This window comes from Oncorhynchus tshawytscha, linkage group LG20 (genome assembly GCF_018296145.1).
Source record: "Oncorhynchus tshawytscha isolate Ot180627B linkage group LG20, Otsh_v2.0, whole genome shotgun sequence".
Lineage (NCBI taxonomy): Eukaryota > Metazoa > Chordata > Actinopteri > Salmoniformes > Salmonidae > Oncorhynchus > Oncorhynchus tshawytscha.
The window spans coordinates 29591806-29614992 of NC_056448.1; the positions used below are offsets into that span (position 1 = coordinate 29591806).

General features: G+C 44.5%; 1 protein-coding gene, 1 long non-coding RNA gene and 1 pseudogene across 2 annotated transcripts; 1 reads left to right on the forward strand and 2 right to left on the reverse strand.

The window, feature by feature from the left end:
* Positions 1-619: 619 nt before the first annotated feature.
* LOC112219929 lies at positions 620-16251 on the reverse strand (annotated as a pseudogene).
* Positions 16252-17184: 933 nt separating this feature from the next.
* On the forward strand, positions 17185-17792 carry LOC112219806. Its single transcript, XR_002948792.2, has 3 exons — positions 17185-17286; positions 17409-17537; positions 17651-17792. It is a non-coding gene; the product is annotated as an uncharacterized LOC112219806 (long non-coding RNA).
* Positions 17793-18385: 593 nt separating this feature from the next.
* Positions 18386-22820, reverse strand: LOC112220246 (ras-related protein rab7). Its single transcript, XM_024381980.2, has 6 exons — positions 22635-22820; positions 21834-21912; positions 21299-21425; positions 20694-20912; positions 20312-20440; positions 18386-19995 (listed from the first exon to the last, which is right to left on the reverse strand). The coding sequence occupies exons 2-6, from the start codon at positions 21884-21886 to the stop codon at positions 19906-19908; spliced, it is 618 nt and encodes a 205-aa protein (XP_024237748.1). The 5' UTR covers positions 21887-21912; positions 22635-22820; the 3' UTR covers positions 18386-19905.
* Positions 22821-23187: the final 367 nt, after the last annotated feature.

The following is a 23187-nucleotide window of genomic DNA, read 5'->3' on the forward strand; positions in this document are numbered from 1 at the left end:
GACTCAAGTAAAAGTGAAAGTCACCCAGTAAAATACTACTTCAGTAAAAGTCTTAAAGTATTTGGTTTGAAATATACTTAAGTTTCAAAAGTAAATATAATTGCATAAGTATACTTAAGTATCTAAATTAATTCCTTATATTAAGTCAACCAGAAGTCCCCATTTCTTTCACAGATAGAAAGGGGCACACTCCAACACTCAGACATCATTTACAAACGAAGCATGTGTTTAGTGAGTCCAGAGGATCAGATGCAGTAGGGATGACCGGGAATGTTCTCTTGATACGTGTGAATTAGACAATTTTGCTGTTCTGCTCAGCATTCAAACTGTAACGAGTACTTTTGGGTGTCAGGGAAAATGTATGAAGTAAAAAGTACATTATTTGCTTTAGTAATGTAGTGAAGTAAAAGTAAAAATATAAATAGTAAAGTACAAATACCCCATAAAACTACTTAAGTAGTACATTCAATTATTTTGACTTAAGTACTTTACACCACTGTAGATTGCGTATGTGTGCCATTCAGAGGGTGAATGGGCAAGACAAAATATTTAAGTGCCTTTGAACGGGGTATGGTAGTAGGTGCCAGGCGCACCGGTTTGTGTCAAGAACTGCAATGCTGCTGGGTTTTTCATGTTCAACAGTTTCCTGTGTCTATCAATAATGGTCCACCACCATTCTAATGTTCCTAATGTTTGGTATACTCAGTATGTGTTTTTAAGTCAGAACTCTAGATCCCAGCCAGACTCCTCATCTGGGGGCGGGTCCTCGTGGTCATCAGGGAAACAGTCAAAGTTGCCAGTGTCCAGTGGACCCTTCACCTGGGAGAGAGGAGATAGTGCTGAGTGTGTGTGTATGTGTGTGTGTGTGTGTGTGTGTGTGTGTGTGTGTGTGTGTGTGTGTACTCACAGTAGGAGTGAAGGGAGGGGCCAGAGTTGCCTGTCGGAGTCCCTCCCAGTTAATACCTTCAAACCACCTGGAGACAAACAGGAAGCAGTCACACCCAGAACCAAACAATCACACCTCTCCTTGTAGTGTCAAGACGACCTGGGCTGTGTCCGAAATGGCACCCAATTCCCTATAAACTGCACTGCCTTTAACCAGAGCCCTATGTGGCCAATAGGATTCCATTTCAAGTGAAGGCCTGAAAAGTCAATTAATGACTCTTAGGCATAGAACTGAGGCGAAATCATACCTGTTGCTTCAACTGCTCTAGTGAGAATCATGCCTGTATGGTAGCTAAAGAATTCAACTTTATATCAGAAAATATAGCTATTTCTATTCCATGCAGTCCTATTGGTAGGTAGGAACTGTAGTCATCATCACCATGGTAATTCTTACTTGTGTTTTTGGATGTCCTTCACCCCGTTCTTCTGGTTCCCCACCCACTCAGATGGGTTGCCCCTGTGCAACACACACACACACACACACACACACACACACACACACACACACACACACACACACACACACACACACACACACACACACACACACACACACACACACACACACACACACACACACACACACACACACACACACACACACTGCACAAGCACCATTTGATGAAGTCTCTATGCTCGTGTGTATGCGTGTGTAACCTGCAGAGGCGTTTGATGAGGTTGGCAGCACTCTTGGAGATCTTCTTGGGGAACTCCACCATGTCGATTCCTCTCAGGATGATGTTATAGGTCTTCATAGGATCAGAACCTGAGAACGGAAGACTGGAGAAAGAGAGGGAGAGAGAGAGGGGCGGGGGGATGCCAGAGAAACATCAGCTTAACATTTAGACTAATAAAAAGACTAATACGATCTCATCTCTGACACACACAGGTGGGTGTACCTGCCGCTGAGCAGTTCGTAGATGAGTATCCCCAGGGACCAGCAGTCAACCGAAACATCATGTCCCTTGTTCAGAATGATTTCTGGGGCCACGTACTCTGGAGTGCCACAGAATGTCCACGTCTTTTGACCAAGACACACACACGCACGCACACACACTACATTGGGAGCATTTCCTATTTCTGTGTGTCTGCAAATTAAGAAAAAGCACACTGCTGGTTTATTCAGAAACTGTATGTTGTGTCGGAGATGTTAACCGCAGGAAAAGGTGTGTGTGCGTGTACCAGTTTAGCATATCCTCTGTGGTCCAGTAGGATGTTTTCAAGTTTGAGGTCTCTGTAGATGATCCCTCTAACATGGAGGAAGGACAAGGCCTCTACAATACAGCCTGTATAAAATCTTGTTGTGCCGTCATCAAATAAACCCCTGGAAGAGTCCAGATGAATTTATTTGAATAGTCCCCTTTTATAGATGATCTATGGATGATCAAACTATCAACAAACTATAAAATGCATGTCTAGTGATATGCAACAAGTTACTAGGATTATGGCTAAGGTTAGAGCTAGGGTTATGTTTAGAGCTAGGGTTATGTTTAGAGCTAGGGTTAGGGTTAGAGCTAGGGTCAGGGTTAGAGCTAGGGTTAGAGCTAGGGTTAAGGTTAGAGCTAGGGTTAGAGCTAGGGTTAGGGTTAGAGCTAGGGTTAGAGCTAGGGTTAGGGTTAGAGCTAGGGTTAGGGTTAGAGCTAGGGTTAGAGCTAGGGTTAGGGTTAGAGCTAGGGTTAGCGTTAGAGCTAGGGTTAGAGCTAGGGTTAAGGTTAGAGCTAGGGTTAGAGCTAGGGTTAAGGTTAGATCTAGGGTTAAGTTTAGAGCTAATGTTACGGTTAGAGCTAAGGTTATGTTTAGAGCTAGGGTTAGAGCTAGGGTTATGTTTAGAGCTAGGGTTAGGGTTAGAGCTAGGGTTAGAGCTAGGGTGAAGGTTAGAGCTAGGGCTAGGGTTAGAGCTAGGGTTAAGGTTAGAGCTAGGGTTAAGGTTAGATCTAGGGTTACGGTTAGAGCTAGGGTTAGGGATAGAGCTAGGGTTAGGGATAGAGCTAGGGTTAGGGATAGAGCTAGGGTTATGGTTAGAGCTAGGGTTATGGTTAGAGCTAGGGTTATGGTTAGAGCTAGGGTTATGGTTAGAGCTAGGGTTATGGTTAGAGCTAGGGTTATGGTTAGAGCTAGGGTTATGTTTAGAGCTAGGGTTATGGTTAGAGCTAGGGTTATGGTTAGAGCTAGGGTTATGTTTAGAGCTAGGGTTATGGTTAGAGCTAGGGTTATGTTTAGAGCTAGGGTTATGGTTAGAGCTAGGGTTATGGTTAGAGCTAGGGTTATGGTTAGAGCTAGGGTTATGGTTAGAGCTAGAGTTAGGGTTAGAGCTAGGGTTAGGGTTAGAGCTAGGGTTAGAGCTAGGGTTTAGGGTTAGAGCTAGGGATAGAACTGGGGTTGAGGTTAGAGCTAGGGTTATGGTTAGAGCTAGGGTTATGGTTAGAGCTAGGGTTAGGGTTAGAGCTAGGGTTATGGTTAGAGCTAGGGTTAAGGTTAGAGCTAGGGTTAGAGCTAGGGTTAAGGTTAGAGCTAGGGTTAGAGCTAGGGTTAAGGTTAGAGCTAGGGTTGGAGCTAGGGTTAAGGTTAGAGCTAGGGTTAGAGCTAGGGTTAAGGTTAGAGCTAGGGTTAGAGCTAGGGTTAGAGCTAGGGTTAAGGTTAGAGCTAGGGTTAGAGCTAGGGTTAAGGTTAGAGCTAGGGTTAGAGCTAGGGTTAAGGTTATGTTTCACGCTAGGGTTAGAACTAGTGTTATGGTTAGAGCTAGGATTAAGGTTAGAGCTAGGGTTAATGTTAGAGCTAGGGTTAAGGTTAGAGCTAGGGTTAAGGTTAGAGCTAGGGTTAGGGTTAGAGCTAGGGTTAAGGTTAGAGCTAGGGTTAAGGTTAGAGCTAGGGTTAGGGTTAGAGCTAGGGTTAAGGTTAGAGCTAGGGTTAAGGTTAGAGCTAGGGTTAAGGTTAGAGCTAGGGTTAAGGTTAGAGCTGGGGTTAGGGTTAGAGCTAGGGTTAGGGTTAGAGCTAGGGTTAGAGCTAGGGTTAGGTTTCACGCTAGGGTTAAGGTTAGAGCTAGGGTTAAGGTTAGAGCTAGGGGGTTAGAGCTAGGGTTAGAGCTAGGGTTAGGGTTAGAGCTAGGGTTAGAGCTAGGGTTAGGGTTAGAGCTAGGGTTAGAGCTAGGGTTAGGGTTAGAGCTAGGGTTAGGTTTCACGCTAGGGTTAGGGTTAGAGCTAGGGTTAAGGTTGGAGCTAGGGTTAGGTTTGAACCGGGATGTGGGTTAGGGTTAGGGTTAGAGCTAGGGTTAGGTTTCACGCTAGGGTTAGGGTTGGAGCTAGGGTTAAGGTTTGAACCGGGATGTGGACATAAAGTTAGGGTTAGGGTTGTGGTTGAGGCTAGGGTTAGGTTTGAAGCGGGATGTGGACATGAAGTTGGGGTTAGGGTTGTGGTTGAGGCTAGGGTTAGGTTTGAACCGGGATGTGGACCTGGAGATAGGGTTAGGGTTGTGGTTGAGGCTAGGGTTAGGGTTAGCGTTGAACCGGGATGTGGACATGAAGTTAGGGTTAGGGTTGTGGTTGAGGCTAGGGTTGAACCGGGATGTGGACATGAAGTAAGGGTTAAGGTTGTGGTTGAGGCTAGGGTTAGGTTTGAACCGGGATGTGGACATGAAATAAGGGTTAGGGTTGTGGTTGAGGCTAGGGTTAGCGTTGAACCGGGATGTGGACATGAAGACAGTGTTTAGGTACAAATCACATTTTATTGGTCACATGCGCCGAATACAACAGGTGTAGACTTTACCGTGAAATGCTACTTACGAGCCCATTCCCAACAATGCAGAGTTAAAAAGTAAGAAAAATATTTGCTAAAGAAAAAGGTAAATGGTAAAACAATAAAATAACAATAACAAGGCTATATACTAGGAGTACCAGTACCAAGTCCATGTGCAGGGGTACGAGGTAGTTGAGGTAATTGAGGTAATACAGTAGGTACATGTAGGTAAGGGTTAAAAGTGACTAGGCAATCAGAATATATAATAAACAGAGTAGCAACAGCGTATGTTATGTGAAAAATGTGAGTGTGTCTTTGTGTGTGTGTGTGTGTGTGTGTGTGTGTGTGTGTGTGTGTGTGGCATCAATATGCATCTGTGTGTGAGCGTCTGTAGTGAGTGTATGTGTGTGTGTGTTGAAGTGTCAGTGTTGTGAGTGAGCATAGAGCCAGTGCAAGAGAGTCTGTGCCAAAAAATTAAGAACTGTTGAACTGTTCAGCAGTCTTATGGCTTGGGGTAGAAGCTGTACAGGAGCCTTTTGGTCTCAGACTTGGCGCTCAGGTACCGCTTGCCGCGCGGTAACAGAGAGAACAGTCTAGGATTTGGGTGGCTGGAGTGTTTGACAATTTTTAGTGCCTTCCTCTGACACTAGTATAGTATAGAGGTCCTGGATGGCAGGGAGTTCGACCCCAGTACTGGGCCAAACACATTACCCTTTGTAGCGCCTTGCAGTCAGTTGCCAAGTAGTTGCCGAGCAGGTGATGCAGCCAGTCAAGATACTCTCAATGGTTCAGCTGTATAACATTTTGAGGATCTGAGGGCCCATTACAAATCTTTTCAGACTCCTGAGGGGGAAGAGGCGTTGTTGTGCCTTCTTAATGACTGTGTTGATGTGTTTGGACCATGATAGGTCCTTAGTGATATGGACACCGAGGAACTTGAAGTATTGACCGGCTCTACTACAGCCTTGTTGATGGGAATGGGGGTGTGTACTGCCCTCCATTTCCTGTAGTCCATGATAAGCTGCTTTGTGATGCTGACATTGAGGGAGAGGATGCTGTCCTGGCACTACACTGCCAGGTCTCTGACCTCTTCCCTATAGGCGGTCTCATTATCGTCGGTGATCAGGCCTAACACCTTCATGTCGGCGGCAAACTTAATGACGGTGTTGGAATCATGCGAAGCCATGCAGTCGTGGGTGAACAGGGAGTACAGGAGGGGACTGAGCACGCACCCCTGAAGGCCCCCCGTGTTGAGGGTCAGCGTGGCGGATGTGTTGTTGCCTACCCTCACCACTGGGGAGTCCAGGATCCAGATGCAGAGGGAGGTGTTGAACGCTGAGCTGTAGTCAATGAACAGCATTCTCACATAGGTATTACTTTTTTTTGTCCAGGTGGGAAAGGGCAGTGTGGAGTGCAATTGAGACTGTGTCATCTGATGATCTGTTGGGGCGGTATGCAAATTGGAGCGATTTGGAGTGGGATGATGGTGTTGATGTGAGCCATGACCAGCCTTTCAAAGCATTTCATGGCTACAGGGACTATGGTGGTTTGCTTGAAATATGTAGGTTTTACAGAATGGGTCAGGGAGAGGTTGAAAATGTCAGTGAAGAAACTTGCCAGCTGGCCTGCGCAAGCTCTGAGTACGCGTCCTGGTAATCCATCTGAATGTTAACCTGTTTAAAGTTCTTACACACATCGGCTACGGAGTTCGTGATCATACAGTCATCTGGAACTGCTGGTGCTCTCATACATGGTTCAGTGTTGCTTGCATCGAAGTGAGCATAGAAGGTATTTAGCTCGTCTGGTAGGCTAGCGTCACTGGGCAGCTCTCGGCTGGGTTTCCCTTTGTAATCTGTGATAGTTTGCAAGCCCTGCCACACCCGACGAGCATCAGAGCTGGTGAAGTAGGATTCGATCTTAATCCTGTATTGATGCTTTGTCTGTTTGATGGTTCATAGCAGGATTTCTAATAAGCTCTAGAGCAGTAGCTCTAGCCTTTAGCTTAGTGCGGATGTTGCCTGTAATCCACGGCTTCCGGTTGCGATATGTACGTACGGTCACTGTGGGGATGATGTTGTCAATGCACTTATTAATAAAGCCGGTGACTGATGTGGTAAACTCTTCAATGCCATCGGATGAATCCCGGAACAAATTCCAGTCTGTGCTAGCGAAACAGTCCTGTAGCTTAGTATCCGCTTCATCAAACCACTTCTGTATTGAGCGCGTCACTGTTACTTTCTGTTTGAGTGTTTGCTTATAAGAAGGAATCAGGAGGATAGAGTTATGGTCAGATTTGCCAAATGGAGGGTGAGGGAGAGCACTATATGTGTCTCTGTGTATGGAGTAAAGGTGATCTATAGTGTATGTGTCTCTGTGTATGGAGTAAAGGTGATCTAGAGTTTTGATCCTCTAGTTGTACAGGTGACGTGCTGGTAGAAATGAGGTAAAACGGATTAAAATTTTCCTGCAATAAAATCACCAGTTTAAGGTCCTATACAGCTTGTTGAGTGTGGTTTTAGTGCCAACATTGGTTTGTGGTGGTAAATAGACAGCTACAAAAAATACAGATGTATGGTCTACAGCTTATCATGAGGTATTCTAACTCAGGCTAGCAGAACCTCAAGACTTCCTTAATGTTAGAGATCAAGCACCAGCTGTTATTGTCAGAGACACACACCACCCCCCGATCTTACCGGACTCTAACGTTCTATCCTGCCAATACATAGAAAAACTAGCTAGATGTATATTATCCATGTCCTTGTTCAGCCATGACTTCGAGAAGCATAGTATATTACAGTTCTTAATGTCCCTGTTGATAAGATAGACTCGTATGGAGCTAGTCCAGTTGATTCTCAAGCGATTGCACATTTGGCAGTAGAACAGAGGGTAGAGGCGATTTATTTACTCGCCACAGTAGTCTTATCAGAGTGCCTGCGCGCCAGCCTCTATAGCGCCATCTCCTCCTCCTTCGAGTGTCTGGATTTGGGCCTGGTCCATAAAATTCAATATGAAGTAGACATCCTCATCCAAATGGAGGTTAGTGATCGCTGTTCTGATGTCCAGTAGCTATTTTCAGTCATAGAAAATGATGGTGGAAACATTATGTACAAACAAGTTACGATCAGGGCAAAAACCCTCCACAAAATAGCACAATATTGGTCAGGAGACCATAAAACGGCCGCTTTCCAATGCAGCTCCATTGTGGTTGAGGGTAGGGTTAAACTGGGATGTGGACATGAAGCTAGGGTTAGGGTTTTGGTTGAGGGTAGGGTTAAACTGGGATGTGGACATGAAGCTAGGGTTAGGGTTTTGGTTGAGGGTAGGGTTAAACTGGGATGTGGACATGAAGCTAGGGTTAGGGTTTTGGTTGAGGGTAGGGTTCAACTGGGATGTGGACATGAAGCTAGGGTTAGGGTTTTGGTTGAGGGTAGGTTTAAACTGGGATGTGGACATGAAGCTAGGGTTAGGGTTTTGGTTGAGGGTAGGGTTAAACTGGGATGTGGACATGAAGCGAGGGTTAGGGTTAGGGCATAGCTGGTTAGGCAATTTGTTTACAGTCAGGTTTTACTTGCAGTTCACACACCCACCTGTCTCTCAGTAGAGTCCACAGTTCTCCTCCCAGACAGGCTTCCAGCAGCATGTACAGATATTTAGAGTCCCTGAATGTCCTATACAACCTGGACAGGACACACAGCGTCAGTGTGTTTGTGTGTACCTGAGGGTGAAGGGGCTGTGTGGTGTGTGTACCTGACGGTGAAGGGGCTGTGTGGTGTGTGTACCTGACGGTGAAGGGGCTGTGTGGTGTGTGTATCTGTGTTTGTGTGTACCTGATGGTGAAGGGGTTGTGTGGTGTGTGTACCTGACGGTGAAGGGGCTGTGTGTGGTGTGTGTACCTGACGGTGAAGGGGTTGTGTGGTGTGTGTACCTGACGGTGAAGGGGCTGTGTGGTGTGTATCTGACGGTAAAGGGGCTGTGTGGTGTGTGTATCCGACGGTGAAGGGGCTGTGTGGTGTGTGTATCTGACGGTGAAGGGGTTGTGTAGTGTGTGTACCTGACGGTGAAGGGGTTGTGTAGTGTGTGTACCTGACGGTGAAGGGGCTGTGTGCATCCATCATGATGCGTCTCTCTGAGAGGATGTGGCCCTGTTGGCTGGTGTCCAGAATGTGACGCTTCTTTAGAACCTTCAGAGCAAAGGACCGACTGGTGTCACTCTTTAACTGAACCTGAAGACACACACATTATACAAATTAAACACACACACACACACACACACACACAGGCATTACAGACACACACTCATGTAAGCACACACACATTATATACACACACACTCACACTTACCAGCTGGACGCGACTGAAGACTCCTAGTCCGAGGGTGCAGATGACGTGGAAATCAGTGAGAGACACACTGGAGAAAAACCCTGCCTCTGCCTCCAACCTTGATTGACAAGGGGTCAATCAATTGCCCGTTATCTTTTCACTGTAATTAGCGAGTCTATATGGTTATATACAGTTGAAGTCGGAAGTTTACATACACTTAGGTATTAAAACTCGTTTTTCAATCATTCCACAAATTTTCTGTTAACAAACTATAGTTTTGGCAAGTCAGTTAGGACATCTACTTTGTGCATGACATAAATCATTTTTCCAACAATTGTTTACAGACAGATTAATTCACTGTATCACAATTCCAGTGGGTCAGAAGGTTACATACACTAAGTTGACTGTGCCTTTAAACAGTTTGGAAAATTCCAGAAAATGATGTCATGGCTTTAGAAGATTCTGATGTCCTCTGTCCTAACAGTGTGCCGTGCCCCTCTTTGGTCCTACTGATCACCTCTCTCCTAGTTTTCTATTCCATTGTCTTAAATCTGCCTTCCTATTCTACACCATCCACTAGTGTTGCTGTGTGTTCTAGTAACAGAAATGAATTGACTCATTCATGCCAACAACCAATGAGCAAAAATCCTTAGTCATCTATCTACGTGAAAATTTTTGCACAACTCCTTCAACTGTCATCTTTTGTTGCAAATCTCTTCACTGTAAAACATAAATGTTTACTTTATGGAAGTGTCAGTTGTCTTTTCTTTTTTTTTAGTCTTACACCTGCAGGCCCACTGCTCTAAATCACATTCTACAACTATAGAAATGTTGCATTGGTGTAAGAGAATCCAGTTCCTTCAATTTGAATAGCAGAGGATTGAAAGCTTCTGCTGGGTCTGTCGGCCAGAGAGACCCCTCTGTTCAGCATAACACTGCTCCTCTTGGTTCTCTGCAGGTCATTGCAGAACAGAGACTGCTGATTGTGTAAGTGGTCACTGAGGGACAGGTGGTCCGAACAACTCCATGGTTTCCATCACCAGGGAGAGGTGGTCCGAACAACTCCATGGTTTCCATCACCAGGGAGAGGTGGTCCGAACAACTCCATGGTTTCCATCACCAGGGAGAGGTGGTCCGAACAACTCCATGGTTTCCATCGCCAGGGAGAGGTGACCCGAACAACTCCATGGTTTCCATCACCATGGGAGAAGTGGACAACAACTCCATGGTTTCCATCGCCAGGGACAGGTGGTCCGAACAACTCCATGGTTTCCATCACCAGGGACAGGTGGCCCGAACAACTCCATGGTTTCCATCGCCAGGGACAGGTGGTCCGAACAACTCCACGGTTTCCATCGCCAGGGACAGGTGGTTCATAAACGACCCTACAGTGACAGGCAGGATACTGCCCTCCACCTCCTTATGGGGTATGGAAGAGATGAGGGAGGGATTCACATGAACAATTTAAAGGCAATGCTACCAAATACTAATTGAGTGTATGTAAACTTCTGACCCTCTGGGAATGTGATGAAAGAAATAAAATCTGAAATAAATAATTCTCTCTACTATTATTCTGACATTTCACATTCTCATAAAGAAGTGCTGATCCTAACTGACCTAAGACAGGACATTTTTACTAGGATTAAATGTCAGGAATTGTGAAAAACTGAGTTTAAATGTATTTGGCTAAGGTGTATGTAAACTTCCGACTTCAACTGCACATCATAAACTGAATTTACTAAACTCGGTTTTGTGAAAGAAGAAAGAGTGAGAAAGAGAGTGAGAGTGGAAGATGGGAATTTTAGAGTTGTAGCGACACTTACTTGGTGTTGAGCTCATCATTCTGTCTGCTGTTGACATCATCCAGCCCTCCAATCAGATGCATGAATGACCTGGAACAGGGGAGGGGTAGGGTTACACAACTCCACATCAACCAATGAAGAACCATTCAATTACACGCACACACTCTCTCCTGGGTTCTCTCACTCTCTGTCAACGACCAGACAGGTGACTTCTCCTACTGCCGTGACACTGGCCGTACGAACATCTTCCCTGGTGGGAGAGAAATATGAAGTCATCTTTATCTTTATCTTCCCTTTGCCTAATAGAACTCTACTCTTATTATTTGAGACTGTATGTTTGTTTATTGGTTGGTTTGTTTGGTATGTTAAATGCACTCATTGTATGTCAGGTTTGTGTTTGGATGTCCATTAAAGCTGCTTGTTGTTTAGTGTTTAGCAGTGCTGTTGTCTCACCCTTTCAGCGCCTGCTCTCCAAACCAGTCCCCCCTAGTGAGAGTTGTTAGAAACTCTAGCTCCTCTTTGATTGATTTCTGCTGCGTGACCTTTACCTGAGGGCAGACAGAAGAAATGACCCAAAGAAGGGGGAGAGGAGAGGGGAAGAAGAGGAAGAGGAGAGGGGAAGAGGAGAGGAGGGGGAAGAGGGAGAGGAGAGCTGAAGAAGGGGGAGAGTAGAGGGGAAAAAGAGGGGAGAGAAGAGGGGAAGAGGAGGGAGAGGAGAGGGGAAGGAGGGAGAGGAGAGGGGAGTGGAAGAAGGAGGGCAGTAGAGGGGAAGAAGAGAGGAGAGAGTAGGGGAAGAGGTAGGAAGTTATTGGGAGGAAGTCTGTGAATTTAAATGATGAATTATGCATTACTACATGTCCACACAGTGGCAGTATGATTGTGATAGTATGACTCCTCCTCCTCCTCTTCATCACCTGTCCTTCGCTGATGATGAAGAATGTGTCTCCTGTGGTGCCCTGTCTGATGATGTAATCACCTTCACTGTAGTGAGTCTGAGAAAGAGAAACAGATCAAGGAGACACAGAGAGAGAGAGAGAGAGAGAGAGAGAGAGAGGACAAGGGTGAGGGAGAGAGCAAAAGAGAGAAAGAAAGAGATAGGGGAGAGGGAGAGAGAGAGAGAGAAAGAGGAGAGAGAGCGAGAGAGAGGGGACAAGGGAGAGGGAGATAGAGAGAGAGAGAGAGAGGACAAGGGAGAGGGAGAGAAAAAGAGAAAGAGGGGAGCAGGAAAGGAGAGGGAGAAATACAGAGGACAGCAGAGGAGAAGAGAGAGAGGTGGGGAGAGAGACATAGGGACAGAGGGTGAGAGATGGGGGGAGTGTGTTTGTGTGTGCATGTGTGCACTCCACACCTCCTCCAGAACATCAGCCACCTTACTAAGAATGTCCTCAGGCAACGACTGAAAGAACTACAGGAAACGTATGATCTCTGTAATTGCAAACAAAGGTTTCTGTACCAAATATTAAGTTCTGCTTTTCTGATGTATCAAATACTTATATCATGCAATAAAATGCTAATTAATTACTTAAAAATGATACAATGTGATTTTCTGGATTTTTGTTTTAGATTCTGTCTCTCACAGTTGAAGTGTACCTATGAAAAAAAAATGACAGACCTCTACATGCTTTGTAAGTAGGAAAACCGGCCATATATCAAATACTTGTCCTCCCCACTGTACACTTTATGCAGAAACATACAAACACACAGAGTTGTGCCTCTGGCCGTGATAATGTGTTTCATTGTTTGTCTCTACAACAATAAGAGGGTAAGTCTATAAACATGTCAACATATTGTTTTTGTGAGGATGCAGAGTCTCTCTCTCTCTCTCTCTCTCTCTCTCTCTCTCTCTCTCTCTCTCTCTCTCTCTCTCTCTCTCTCTCTCTCTCTCTCTCTCTCTCTCTCTCTCTCTCTCTCTCTCTCTCTCTCTCTCTCTCTCTCTCTCTCTCTCTCTCTCTCTCTCTCTAAAGATAATAAAGAGCAGAAGAGTATCAAGGTGTGTGTGTTGCACAGGGACAACCCATCTGAGAGGGTGGGGAACCAGAAGAACGGGGTGAAGGACATCCAAAAACACAAGTAAGAATTACCATGGTGATGATGACTACTGTTCCTACCTACCAATAGGACTGCATGGAATAGAAATAGCTATATTTTCTGATATAAAGTTGAATTCTTTAGCTACCATACAGACATGATTCTCACTAGAGCAGTTGAAGCAACAGGTATGATTTTGCCTCAGTTCTATGCCTAAGAGTCAGTAATGTATGTGCATGCCTGTGTGTGTGCGTGCATTTGTGTGTCTTAGCAGCATAGATGTGAAGAGATTACAAAAAAGACTAAAACAAATCCAAATCCTGAATTCAATCAAATGGCTGTGTGGGTTAGGGTTAGGGATAGGGTTAGGGATAGGGTTAGGGATAGGGATAGGGTTAGGGATAGGGATAGGGTTAGGGATAGGGATAGGGATAGGGTTAGGGATAGGGATAGGGTTAGGGATAGGGTTAGGGTTAGGGATAGGGATAGGGTTAGGGATCGGGATAGGGATAGGGATAGGGATAGGGATAGGGTTATGGATAGGGATAGGGATAGGGATAGGGTTAGGGATAGGGTTAGGGATAGGGTTAGGGATAGGGATAGGGTTAGGGATAGGGATAGGGATAGGGTTAGGGATAGGGTTAGGGATATACTCCATTCACTTTATAAACATCCACAAATGAATAGGAGAGTGTGGGTGTATTACCATGAAACATGATTGTATTCATCATATGTGTTACTGAAACAGATCATGGGTAATGTTAATGCATGTCTTTAAGTGTGAATGAGTGGGGAGTTGGGGAGTTCCGTTCAGTTCAGGAAGGTTTGATGATGTAACATGTGTACATGTGAATGAGAAACAGAGAGGAAAATAAACTGTAATAAAAAGAGAGATTAACAGATATTTTTTAAGAGATTAGAAGTCAAGGTGCCAGGAACAGATGACTCAGAGAGCCTGCGAGAGCAAGGTGTGTGTCTGTGTATGTCTGTGTGTGGGTGTCTTTGTGTGTGAGTGACCTGTCTGCCCCTGCTACAGTGAGCTCACTATACTGACCTTATATAATACTCTATCTCTCTCCCTCTCCCCTTTCTGCTAGACTATTACACCTTCTCACCTCTTTACATTCTCTCTCACCATCTCCCATCCCTCCCTCCCTCACATCATCTCTCTATCCCTCTCTCTGAAAGGCCCAGTGCAGTCAAAACAATAGATTTTCCTGTGTATTATATATATTTTCACACTATGAGGTTTGAATAATACTGTGTTTTGGTGGGACAGTATGAAAGGGAATTCCATGCAGATCATTTCCAGGTTTTCCCTCCCCACTCAGGCTACTTCCAGACAGTCAAAGCTAAATTATTTGCTCAGAAGCTATTTTTGTTTGTTTTTTGCCATTTTAATTGAAAACAATCACAGTAAGTTACTTAATTGTTATCCAGATATTATTTGATATTGAGATCAAAATATCTGCATTGAACATTTTACTTATCTTCCCACCTCATCTCTCATCATGAATCTCTCCTCACCATCCCTCCACCTCCCCTTAATGTCTCTCACCCTCCAGTACATAGACCAGAGATCCATTGTTTCCCTCCTGTATGACACAGCAGCCCTGTGCCACTATGGTCTGAACCTACAGAGAGAGGGGAGGGGGCAGAGATAGAGAGAGAGAGACAGCAGGAGCCGAGAGAGAGAGAGAGAGGGAGGGGGGGGGGCAGAGAGAGAGAGAGACAGCAGGAGCCGAGAGAGAGAGGGGGCAGAGAGAGAGAGAGAGAGAGAGGGCAGAGAGAGAGAGGGCAGAGAGAGAGCGAGAGAGAGAGAGGGCAGAGAGAGAGAGAGAGAGAGAGAAATATATAAATGGATATCCATCAAAGACATTGAGAGTAATACTACAGCAGTATTACACTAACACTATATAGTCATAGTACCTGTCCCTGCTCCAGGTGTTTCATGAAGTCATTCTCCAGCAGAGCCCTCTGGATCAGCTCTCTAGACCTGTACATGGAGAAAGTGTTGTGTGTGTGTGTGTGTGTGTGTGTGTGTGTGTGTGTGTGTGTGTGAATGTGTATGCATGTGTTTGTGTACTTCTCAGTCTTGCTGTAGTTGGTGAGTGTGACGTGTGTGAGTTCGGCAGGGTCCAGGGCAGTGGGTTCTGCTGATATTGCCTGTCTCTTAGTCCGTTGCGGTTCATCAGGCACTGGTGGGGAGAGCCCAGATGCTGACGGACACATATTTCTGTCAGGCTTTAGCTCTTTCTTGCATAAGTAGTGCACAGTAATTGTTATATAGTATACAGTGCATTTGGGAAGTATTCATACCCCTTCCCTTTTCCAACATTTTGTTACGTTACATCCTTATTCTAAAATGGATTAAATAAAAAAAATCCTCATCGATCTACACACGATATTCAATAATGACAAAGCGAAAACAGGTTTTTAGAAATGTTTGCAAATTCATAAAAAAATAAAATAGAACTACCTTATTTATAAAAGTATTCAGACCCTTTGCTATGAGACTCGAAATTGAGCTCAGGTGGATCCTGTTTCCATTGATCATCCTTGAGATGTTTATACAATTTGATTGGAGTGCACCTGTGGTAATATCAACTGATTGGACATGATTTGAAAAGGCACACACCGGTCTGTATAACATCCCACAGTTGACAGAGCATGTCAGAACAAAAACCAAGCAACAAGGTCAAAGGAATTGTCCGTAGAGCTCTGAGACAGGATTGTGTCGAGGCAAAGATCTGGGGAAGGGTACAAAAAAATGTCTGCAGCATTGAAGGTCCCCAAGAACACAGTGGCCTCCATCATTCTTAAATGGAAGAAGATTGGAACCACCAAGACTCTTCCTAGAGCTGGCCGCCCGGGCCAAACTGAGTAATTGGGGGAGAAGGGCCTTGCCCAGGGAGATGACTCCCCAAAACTCCCCAGATACAGGTGTGCCAAGCTTGTAGCGTCATAGCCAGGAAGACCCGAGGCTGTAATCGCTGCCAAAGGTGCTTCAACAAAATACTGAGTAAAGAGTAAATGTGATATCAGTTTTTATTTTTATTTTTTAAATCTCCACAAAAATTCTAAAAACCTGTTTTTGCTTTGTCATTGTGGGGTATTTTGTGTAGATTGTTGAGGGGGAAAACAATTTAACAAAATGTGGAAAAAGTCAAGGGGTCTGAATACTTTTCAAATGCACTTCATGACTAGTTTGGTACGGATATCTCTTACCTGTGTTCTCAGTGCTCCCAGTGGTCCCTGGGTATTGTGGAGCTTTGTGGTGTCGGTCCAATTCAGTCTGCAGCTGTCTGATGAGGTCATCTTTAGTGTCCAGCTCCAACTCCAGCTCATCTATCAGAGTGTCTCTCTGACGGAGCTCCTCGATTTTCAGCTGCAGCGCAAACTGCAGGTCCCTCAGAGTACCCATAGCCTTGATATGCACACATTCAGAACACACATAGCAATCAAACACACGATGCGCACACACACAGGAATGAAGAATAAATTATTTATTTAGTGAGTTTTGGGGACAGCTCCACCACATGCAAAATCCTTGATTATTCACTGGTTAATCCCACCAACATAAATACATTGAAATACAATAACGATATGCACATACAGGTTACAAACAACTGAAATATAGAAACATACATACACCACTTGCTGATACTTTGGGAATGTAAAGTTCATGCAGTTATTAGAAAAATACATTTAAAGGTATAAAAAAATGACCTACCTTTGTCCAAGCGTTGGGTGTGTGTGAACAAGAAGCACGTGCCGACTTCTCCTGTTAGCGCTCCATTCACAGTTGTGTGCGGATCTCTCATCTCATCTTGTGTCAATTGATTTATAGCTGATGTGAAAATCGAGCAGAATATGATAATCAAACAGAGACCGCGACGAATGTGAATTAAAAGGGTAATTTTAAAGGATTGGAAACTTCAGATGATGGAGAGATACCAGACACATTCGCCCCATCTCCCGGTTGCGCTCTGGTGAAGATTTATAACAGAGCACTGAATGGACAATTTCTACAGTTGGCAATATTGCCGTGCACTTATGCATAAAAGTTTTGATATTTTTCCCCATAAATGTATGGGCGATTAGTGTACATTAATTAAATAATAGCCTTGACACCATGCACATGATCACAGGGTTTGCTTGTGATGTTTCAAGCTGAATATGTTGAATAAATAGTTACGTTTAATAAGATTGATGACAGCAGTTAATACACGTTTTTGTATTTTTTGTGTTGGCAAATCCACTCTCTTATGTATCTGAAAACACAGCAGTGTAGTCATCAATCGTGACGAATCTACACATCATGTTTTAAATATATATTTGTTATATTCATTCACGGGGAATCTGCAATGCGATCGCAAAAACTAGATTTACCTACTAGAATAACCACCATGGCTGCCCCCTGCACTGAAAACAATCACAAACAAGGCACACTGGAATTGTATCCTTTTACCCAATATAAAACGTCAGTATAATGTTTGTTGACATTAACTCTTGATTGTATTCATATTTTGGTAATTTAACATGAAAGTTAGAGTGAAAGCTTCCGTGACAGTTCCGCAGTGCTCTGGACGTCCCGTTCCAATCAACTCGCGAAGCGTCCATCGCGCTCCAGTCCCTCTCCCCTGACCGCGAGCCCCGGAAAGGAGGCATCAGCAAGGAGCTCACGGTTTCCGGTAGCACGCTGTCTGTGTGAGTATCTGCTGTATGTGTACTATCACCTAGTGTAGTCAATGGTGTAAGAGTATGGAGGTACTACTGTAGGTCATGTGAATCCCTCCCTCATCTCTTCCATACCCCATAAGGAGGTGGAGGGCAGTATCCTGCCTGTCACTGTAGGGTCGTTTATGAACCACCTGTCCCTGGCGATGGAAACCATGGAGTTGTTCGGGCCACCTGTCCCTGGCGATGGAAACCATGGAGTTGTTCGGACCACCTGTCCCTGGCGATGGAAACCATGGAGTTGTTCGGACCACCTCTCCCTGGCGATGGAAACCATGGAGTTGTTCGGACCATCTCTCCCTGATGGAAACCATGGAGTTGTTCGGACCACCTCTCCCTGGTGATGGAAACCATGGAGTTGTTCGGACCACCTCTCCCTGGTGATGGAAACCATGGAGTTGTTCGGACCACCTCTCCCTGGCGATGGAAACCATGGGTTGATGGCGATGGAAACCATGGAGTTGTTCGGACCATCTCTCCCCTGATGGAAACCCCTCCCTGGTGATGACCATGGAGTTGTTACCACCTCTCCCTGGTGATGGAAACCATGGAGACCACCTGTCCCTCAGTCTTACACAATCAGCAGTTCTGTTCTGCAATGACCTGCAGAGAACCAAGAGGAGCAGTGTTATGCTGAACAGAGGGGTCTCTCTGGCCGACAGACCCAGCAAGAAGCTTTCAATCCTCTGCTATTCAAATTGAAGGAACTGGATTCTCTTACACCAATGCAACATTTCTGTAGTTGTAGAATTAGAATGTGATTTAGAGCAGTGGGCCTGCAGGTGTAAGACTAAAAAAAAAGAAAAGACAACTGACACTTCCATAAAGTAAACATTTATGTTTTACAGTGAAGAGATTTGCAACAAAAGATGACAGTTGAAGGAGTTGTGCAAAAATGTTCACGTAGATAGATGACTAAGGATTTTTGCTCATTGGTTGTTGGCATGAATGAGTCAATTCATTTCTGTTACTAGAACACACAGCAACACTAGTGGATGGTGTAGAATAGGAAGGCAGATTTAAGACAATGGAATAGAAAACTAGGAGAGAGGTGATCAGTAGGACCAAAGAGGGGCACGGCACACTGTTAGGACAGAGGACATGGGGTCTAGTCCCAAACCCTCCCCTCTTTCCCTAGACATTTCTAGATAGCCTCCTGTTAGACCTGAGAAGTAGTGTAAGCAATATGACCAACTACCATTTCACTAGAACCACACTGCTTACACAAATCAGATCATTGTTGATCTATTAGGGGCCTTGAGGGGGCTAGGGTTTAAACTTGAGCCAGGCCCATAGTGACTGCTCATCTCTTCATTCCATAAAATGTATGACCAGCCTCTACAGTGATACAGTTGTGTAGTATGGATAACAAGATAAGAAATGTACTGAACTAACCAGTATAAAAGAACAGAACCGATGTTGCTGTTGGGTCGAGAGAATGTCATTGCACACCGTCGTATTCTGACTGCACACAGTTACCTTCACTGCATCTGGTTAGTTTAGCACCCTCTACACAACTGTTTAAAACAGAAACTTATCAAATACAACAGATTCAAATGGACATTTTTATAAGGGTCTAGGGGTTGACAGTTTGGCAACATAAGGACTGCTGAAAGGCAGGAAAAACACCACATATACTGTATATATAGATTAATATGACAGATCTGCTGCAGTAATACTTGTCATGAGATGAAAGGCACAGAGCGAGAAGAGTAAGTAAGAGTTGCTCCTAACCAATCCCTCTAATGGTTAAGGTTAGGTTTGGCCAAGAGTAATCTGATCCTAGATCAGTAGTTAATGACAACTTCTACTTTGACCACAAACAAACAGACAAATAGTCTATACCTCAGTATAAAAGGATGAAACAATTAAAACGACAAGAACTAAAAGACATGACAACATTATTAGAAATGATTATAATAGGAGCATCATGATTGTATTTTCCATAGTATCACCGGTTCTTCTATCTTATTAAAAAGTGATGCTGTGCAAATGGGGGATTCTCCTCTCCTTCCTGTCAGGTCACCATGGGAGACAGTGAGTTAAGAAAAATGTGTTCTTTCTTTTCATCTGGAATCTTCTGTAGCTGACTGCTGAGGAAGGGAGGGCAGAGACGGGGGGGGGAGACACCGTCTCTCTTCATGGGGTGCATCTCAATAGTCTAAAGAGGCTTCCTCCCCTTCATCTGCACCGATGTGAGAACACGGGAAGGATGTGGGGAGATGGCTTCACCTGTCCCAATCTTTCACACCAGTGCAGAGGACGAAAAGGAGACAAGGAACACTATTGCGATGCACCCATGTCCTCTCCTCCATCCAACGTCCGTCCATCGTTGGTCTCAGCAGGAGCAGCCGTCGCTGGAGGAGGAGGACCGGTCGTCTCTCAGTTTGATCTGGTCTGGAAAGTCATACGTCTCCACCTCAGACTCCTACAGACAGAGAGTGTGCAAAAACAACAAGTAGAAGAATTTAAGAAAAATAAATCTTCCTCATTTTCGTGAGACCGATACGATCTGCTGTACTTAGATATACTCACATTGGATGGGTTGATTAGGATTCAAACCTCTAAAAACAGTCTAATACATACTCTTAAAGTAGGTACATTTGCAAAGTTTGACTATGATAGTAGTTCCAGAGAGCAGCCTCAGTGAACAGGTGGAGGTGCTCTGCCTACCAGTGTGTAAGGAGGGCATGTTTGGACAGGTGTTCCCTGTGGCAATATTATGTGTGTATGTATGCATGTACCTGTTTGAGGGCGTTGCGGGCGATGGTCTGGAATGCTTGGTCTACGTTGATGGCCTCCTTGGCACTGGTCTCAAAGTAGGGGATGTTGTTCTTACTGGCACACCAGGCCTGGGCACGCTTTGTTGTCACCTAGACAACATAACAGTAACACACCATGATATCATTAACACCACTGTCATACACACTTCCTCATACATCATTAACACCACTGTCATACACACTTCCTCATACATCATTAACACCACTGTCATACACACTTCCTCATACACACGCTCATACATGGAACCATCTCTAGCCACAAAAAAACATTTGACAAGGTCTGACTGTACTGCCTACGCTCCACCACCTGTCTGTTCCGGCTCTCCAATGTACACACACCTACCTGTCTGTTCTCGAGGTCAATCTTGTTGCCTAGCACCACAAAGGGGAAGTTATCTGGGTCTCTGGGGCTGGCCTGGATCAGGAACTCATCCCTCCAACTGTCCAGAGTCTTAAAGGTGTTGGGCGCCGTGACATCATAGACCAGCACACAGCAGTCAGCCCCACGGTAGAACGCCACACCCAGAGATTGAAACCGCTCCTGCCCAGCCGTGTCCCAGATCTGTCAGGAGAGAGATGTTAATCACTATGTTTTTGGTATTTTAGTACTTTATTGTATTGTTTTCAATATGTGATTACACTAAGAAGAAGAGAGGGAGTGAGAGGGTTGGAATGAGAAGGGAAAGAGAGAGGGTGCGAGTGGGTAATGAGAGGGTAAGATAGAATTTCATTGTCTGTTTTCACAGAAATGTGCCTTGCAACATAAGGGGGTGGGGGGAGAGATGTGTAAAGGTAAAAAAGAAAGAAGGATAAAACTATGATTCATTAATCACAGGATGAAATTTGCCCAATCTCTGATTCAAACACACTATGACATATCTGGCAGAGGTAAGCACCCATGACTAGGCTTATAATATAGAAGAACATACACAACCACACGAGACTGACCTGCATGGTGACCAGCCTGTCATCCACCATCACCTCCTTGGTGAGGAAGTCAGCTCCTATAGTGGCCTTGTATTGGTTACTGAACCTCTTATTTACATACTGGTTCATCAGAGATGTCTTCCCTACCCTGGGGACACACCAACACAAACACATTTAGAACGGTAGCTATTTAGTAGAACAGCCAGAGAAGGACTTGAACCACTGACACACACACCCCCCTGCACAACTACCTGTGCACATAAAGGTCCTGACTTCTTTACAGAGTCTGATGTACATGTAAGAGTGCTATGGAACAAACACACACTTGAGCGGTAACGTTCAAAATAAGTGACATCTAGTTGTGTAAACACCATGATCTTCTGGGCCCAGTTTTTCAAGTTATTGGATACGACTAAATGCATAGAAACAATGAATAGAATGAGAGTCCCCATTCAAGTCAATTATTAGTCTGTTCTATTCATTTTATTTCTATGCATTTAATACTTTATGATAGGCGAGGTCCAGATAACTTAAAAACTGGGCCCAGATCACTCACCCAGAGTCTCCGAGGATGATCACCTTCAGCAGCACCTTCTTACGGGAGGCCATCCTTCCCTGGGACTAACGTAATTATGCTGAGAAAACACGGGGGGGTAAACAGTCAACAGGCTGGACTTGTATCTGGCATGATCTATTCTAGGTAATTTACAAGACACAGTAGACTGTTGGGTTAATTGTGATGACACATTGCTAAAGGGAACTTATTTACACGTCGTGTGATACAGACTTGCTAGCTAAGAACCTTTAGCAAATTAGCATACCAGCTAGCTAAATATGTAGCAAGCTAACTTGTTGAAACATGACAGTGGACCTAGCGAGAAAACTTTGGGCATCGTAGAAATCGAATTAAGTAGGACTTATTCAAATTGTAATCTTACCAACTGCCATGACTAGGTTAACACAAAATGTGACATTATCGTTAGCAGGCAGCAGGTGCAGCGAATGCTAACCTTTGCTACCGACTGGTCACACTATAGTGTCGTCTACAGACTGTCGAAGAGCTGTCAAACAGCTAACGTTAACAATATGTAGTTAACTATATAGGCAAGCGGCTCATGCTGTTTGAGACCAACCAAGCACGCCGATAATATGCAACAGGATGTGTAAAACAGATGCATCTAGCTAGCTAAACGAATTAATCGTCGAAATACTAATTAGCTAACTATATGGCCTGTCACAGAAAACACAAATGTTGTAGCAAGCTAGCTAAAAGTGCCTAGTAAGCAAGCTAACATTAACCAACTAGCTAGCTACAGATTGTGTAAAAAGACAAAATGTCGACCAGTTTTAACATTACCTGTTCGGCGATAATACGGCGCAGGGACAAAATCAAAAATGTTGTTCTTATGTCAGTTTGCCGGGATCTATGTCTATTTTTTGAAACGTGAAAATCCTGACCACCTAGCTATCGTTAACCAGCTTCATTAAACCTTGTCCCAGGTCAGCTAGCTTGCTAAGAACATCCGCCTTTTGTTACGCTATTGCTGGAAGAGTCACGAGGGACTGACGTGTCTCCAGGTCAACACCAATGAACGCCCTTCACACTTTGTGTCAAATAGCTACAGTATGTATAATGTATGACATTCCATATTAGGAAGACGATGTCAGTCTGACAATGAACATTACATGGCATTAAGAAGATACTATATCTGGTAGGTTTATATCACAGTTATATCAATTTAGCATTTTTTTTCTTTCTTTAACTAGGCGAGTCAGTTAATTAAGAACAACTTCTTATTTACAATGATGGCCTACCCCGGCCAGACCCGAACGACGCTGGTCCAATTGTGCGCCACCCTTTGTGTCGCCCTTATTACTCTGTCTTTCTTGTAATGCCAACATTTAATCCT